Source organism: Mus pahari, chromosome 23 (assembly GCF_900095145.1).
Source record: "Mus pahari chromosome 23, PAHARI_EIJ_v1.1, whole genome shotgun sequence".
In the NCBI taxonomy this organism is placed as follows: Eukaryota; Metazoa; Chordata; class Mammalia; order Rodentia; family Muridae; genus Mus; species Mus pahari.
The window spans coordinates 32,570,153-32,574,169 of record NC_034612.1 but is presented as its reverse complement, the minus strand read 5'-3'; the positions used below and the strand labels follow the sequence as shown (position 1 = coordinate 32,574,169).

Below are 4,017 nucleotides of genomic sequence, written 5' to 3'. Positions count from 1 at the left end.
AAAAAAAAAAAAAAAAGAAAGAAAGATGTGAAGGTGGAAGGGTAGGGGGCTGGGAGATGAGTGGGGGAACTCATCAGCATAAACTGTATGAAAGTAACTATTTCCATTCAAAACTATAATTATTTTTAAAATATGAGGTTGTTTGCTGGGATGGATCACTGGGTAAGAGGACTTGCTGCAGAGCCTGACAATGTGAGAGCAATCCCTAGGGCAGAACAGACTCAAAATCTGTCCTGAGCTCCACGCATGCTCTGCCTTGGCACGCACGCATGCACACCCCGCCCCAAGGAGAACATAAGAAAAAAAACAAAAACCAATTAGGTGGAGAGCAACTGAGGAAACCAACCACTCCGCACCAACCTCCAGCCTCTCCACTGTAGGCACACACATGGAAATATGCTTACACACACACACACACACTCACACACATTCATACCATATACTAGAACTATGGCGTGTATGCAAGCGGGTTGTCAAGCATTCATATGAAAGGTGATCACAACAGTACAAAAGGCAGCTGTGGAGGTGTAAAAGCTTCACCAACCCCACGGGGGGGGGGGGGATAGGAGCCCGGAGCCCAAGCCTCTAGCCAGACGAAGGTAGGAAGAATGGCTGAATCCCCTATGTGACCCTCACCCCCAGCTGACCTCTGAGAGTTGAGTCGCCAGGGCAGCCCCTGGCATCTGAGTGGGCACTTAGCTTTGTCTGGTGCCCACCAAGAAGAGGGCAGTGTGTCTTCAAACACCTCTGCCCTTGTTTGGGCTGGCATGGTGTCAACTCTCTGCGCAGTGCTCCGGGGAGCCATGTACCCTGTGACTGAAGGATGCCGAGGTTCTGGGCTGCAGAGATGGTTCAGTGGTTAAGATCACTAAGTGTTCTTCCTAAGGACCTGGGTTCAATTCCCAGCACACGGGGGCTCACAAGCTTGCAACCCCAGTTCCAGTGGGTCTGATGCTGACTTCTGCACGCAAAACATGCACATGGCGCGCTGACATGCACGCAGGCAAAACACTCACTGAATAAAGCAAAAGGCTTTTTTTAAATCACTAATGCCGCTGTCCCCTCTGCCCCTGCTATATAGGGGACCCTGCCCTCACAGGAACAGATGGCACTCCCTGAGCACATCTGTCCAGGCCCAGCTCGGGGAGGGAGTTTGGTCAGGGGCCTAGCAGGCCTAGTGGCAACAGGTCCACGTGGGCTTTAGTATCCCCATGGCCTCGGTAGGAGCATCCCACGTAGCCGCAGACTTCAGCCAGAGCCTAAATTCAACTTTTTCTGAGGGCGCTCCAGGTCCAATACAGAGCCCAGAAAGAAAGTGAAGGATGGAGCTGTGGGTGGGGCCAAAGAAGTGCGCATCAATAAACGGTGCGGTGGCGCCATCTGGTGGCCATATGCTGTCAGTACCTGAGTAGTTCTGAAGAACTATCTGCCCAGGGCTCAGGAAAATGGCAAAAAGGCTCAGGACCCTGCAGCCTTGAGCACCATGAAATCTGGACGCCTCCGTGCAGAACTGCTGGGGCACATAAGAGTCCTCCGAGTCTAGCCTTCCATAGCCTTAAATTAGGAAGCAGCATAATTAGGCAACTACCACCTGCACGAGGTCCCAGAAGACGCTGCACCCTCATGAACACACCTTGAGTTTTATTTAGCTTTTAAAATGTCTCATGTGACAAGGCATGGCGTGCGTTCTGAGAGTTGGTTCTTGCCTTCCGGCTTGTTCTTCCACTGCTCTAGCAAGCCTTTGAGATTTGAACTACTGTCTTCGCAGTTGGGTATACACCAAGGGGGGTCTTACACCAAGGTCAACCCTGGGTCATCAGGCTCATCTAGCAAGGCCTTTTATGTGCTGAGTCATCTTCTAGGCCCAATTTCTTTTGTAGCCCTGGCTGCACTTCAAGTTATTACCTACCCAAGGCTGACCTCGAACTTCTGACCTTCCTCGAACTTCACTCCACCTTCTGAGTGCTGGGATTACAGTGTGTACCCCATGCTTAGGGTTACACTCAGGATTAAACTCAGGCAGGGCTATGTGGCATAGTTTCAGCTCCAGAGCATGTCATTTCTGTCACATCAAGGACACAGGAGCCAATCAGGAGACCCAGGTATTTCCCTCTACAGAGGGCAGGGTGGGAAGGCAGCAGCCCAGGTTCCTGGCTCTCTCCCAGCCTGAGGAAGGCAGAGGGGTCTGGGCTGTACACAGCACTGGAAGGTTTACTTGGGGGCAGGCAAAATGGCTCAGTAGGTAAAGACGCTTGTGATCGAGCCAGGCAACCAGCCAAGACCCACATGGCTTTAGGAGAGACCCAAGTACCAGTACCTGAGCTCCGTGTGCACTGCGGTGTGTGCAAGCACCTACACAGAACAGTAAATGATTCTTTCTCTTTTGGTCTTTCTTTTTTTTTTTTTTTTTTTTTGAGACAGGGTTTCTCTGTGTAGTCCTGGCCTGGAACTTACAGGCCGGCCTTGAACTCAGAAATCTGCCTGCCTCTGCCTCCCAAGTGCTGGGATTAAAGGCGTGCGCCACCACTGCCCAGCATAAATAATTTTTTAGTTTATTTTTCCTGCACTGTTCCCTGCCCCCAAGTCTAGAAATGAGTAACAGCAGCAAGTAACCTGCTGGGCCTAGGAAGTAACACTCAGTCGCCTACCGGCTGCTCAAGGCTGACTGGCCAGCCCGAGACAAGGTGAGATGACTCATCCCCAGGGGCTGGTGACCCCATCCTGACAGCCATGTCCACCCACGCCTGCAGCTCAGCTCCAACACTGCTGACGGCCCAGGCTCTCAAGCTGTAGGTACTGTTCAGGTGGGGACTGTCCCTTCAAGCTGGCAGGAGGCCAGCCTCCTTCTCCACCAGCCGGCTGACCGTGCGCAGAGCCAGAGGCAGGGCCACGTTGGTGTCCTGGTGGTAGCGAGGCTGGCACACGCCCGCGGGGGGTGTGAACACAAACTGGGCCACACTGGGCATCTTCAGGAGGGTCAGCAGCTCCGCGGCCCGGGTCCGGATGGATGCCACACCCTCTTCACTGTGCACAGAGCTGGTGGCTGGGTTCTGGGCCAGAGTTCGCATTTTGGACAGGAACAACAACACCCTGGGAAAGAGAGGGTCTCAGGTCCATAGCTGCCAAGAACGAATTCCCCAAGGCACCTAAATGGTTGCCCTCTATGGGTCTCTTTCTGCGCTCCCTCGCTCGGTACCTTGGGATCAGGTCTTGGCTCCGGGAGGCTAGTTTGGTCAGCGTGGTCATGAGTGCAGTGACCACCTCTGGAGGACAACAGGGCAAGTCGGCTAAGGGGCGGGACTGGATGACTTCAAACAGCAGGGCTTCCAGGGCTTCAAAGAACTTGTTGATCTGCTCCGCTGTGCACCTCTTGTCGCAGGTCACGGACAGGTACTCGCCAATGGCCCACACCTAAAGCAGGAGCAGGGGTCAGTACGCACTGCACCGGGGGCTTGCTGTTTGACGGGGGAGGGTGGCTGTGCGCTTACCACACAAGTGACCATGCTGGCTCGGCTGCGGATGCTGCTCACGCTCCCCACGAACTCAAGGAGCTCTCGTGACAGCTCCACCACCAGCGACGGCTTCAGCTTACACAGCAGCAGGAGCTGGGAGCTCAGCACCCTGAGGAGAGCGGGGATGCTGTGAAGCACGTACTCAGGGCAGGCCCCCCCAGTCCACCCAATGGGATCAGGAGAGCCAAAGCGAAGGGAAAAGCTGCCAACCATTGGGGCCTCGAATGCCTGAAACCCAGGCTACTAAAGAGAGGGAGGTAGGAGGAAGGCTGTGAGTTCTAGGACGGCATGGGGTGGAGTGAGACCCACCATAAAACTGAAGAGTAGATGGCCTGCCAAGATCCCCCAGTAAGGGGCTGGGGTGTGGCTCAGTGGTGGAGCCCCTGCCTAGAATCCCCCAGTGAGGGGCTGGGGTGTGGCTCAGTGGTAGAGCCCCTGCCTAGAATCCCCCAGGGAGGGGCTGAGGTGTGGCTAAGTGGTGGAGCCCCTGCCTAGAATCCCCCAG

The 4,017-nt window shown here is 54.6% G+C and overlaps 1 protein-coding gene across 2 annotated transcripts in view; it reads right to left on the bottom strand.

The window, feature by feature from the left end:
• Positions 1 to 1,622: 1,622 nt before the first annotated feature.
• The window catches only part of Ap5z1 (adaptor related protein complex 5 subunit zeta 1), a 14,473-nt gene continuing 12,078 nt past the window's right edge, over positions 1,623 to 4,017 (bottom strand). Inside the window, exons 15-17 of one of the 2 annotated variants that reach the window (XM_021186690.1) lie at positions 3,489 to 3,621; positions 3,197 to 3,411; positions 1,623 to 3,090 (exon numbers count right to left, since the gene is read on the bottom strand). In XM_021186690.1, the coding sequence (XP_021042349.1) occupies positions 2,820 to 3,090; positions 3,197 to 3,411; positions 3,489 to 3,621 (619 nt within the window). In that variant the 3' untranslated portion in view covers positions 1,623 to 2,819. The remainder of the gene's footprint in view (positions 3,091 to 3,196; positions 3,412 to 3,488; positions 3,622 to 4,017) is intronic. The other variant, XM_029533867.1, reaches the window with a different exon arrangement.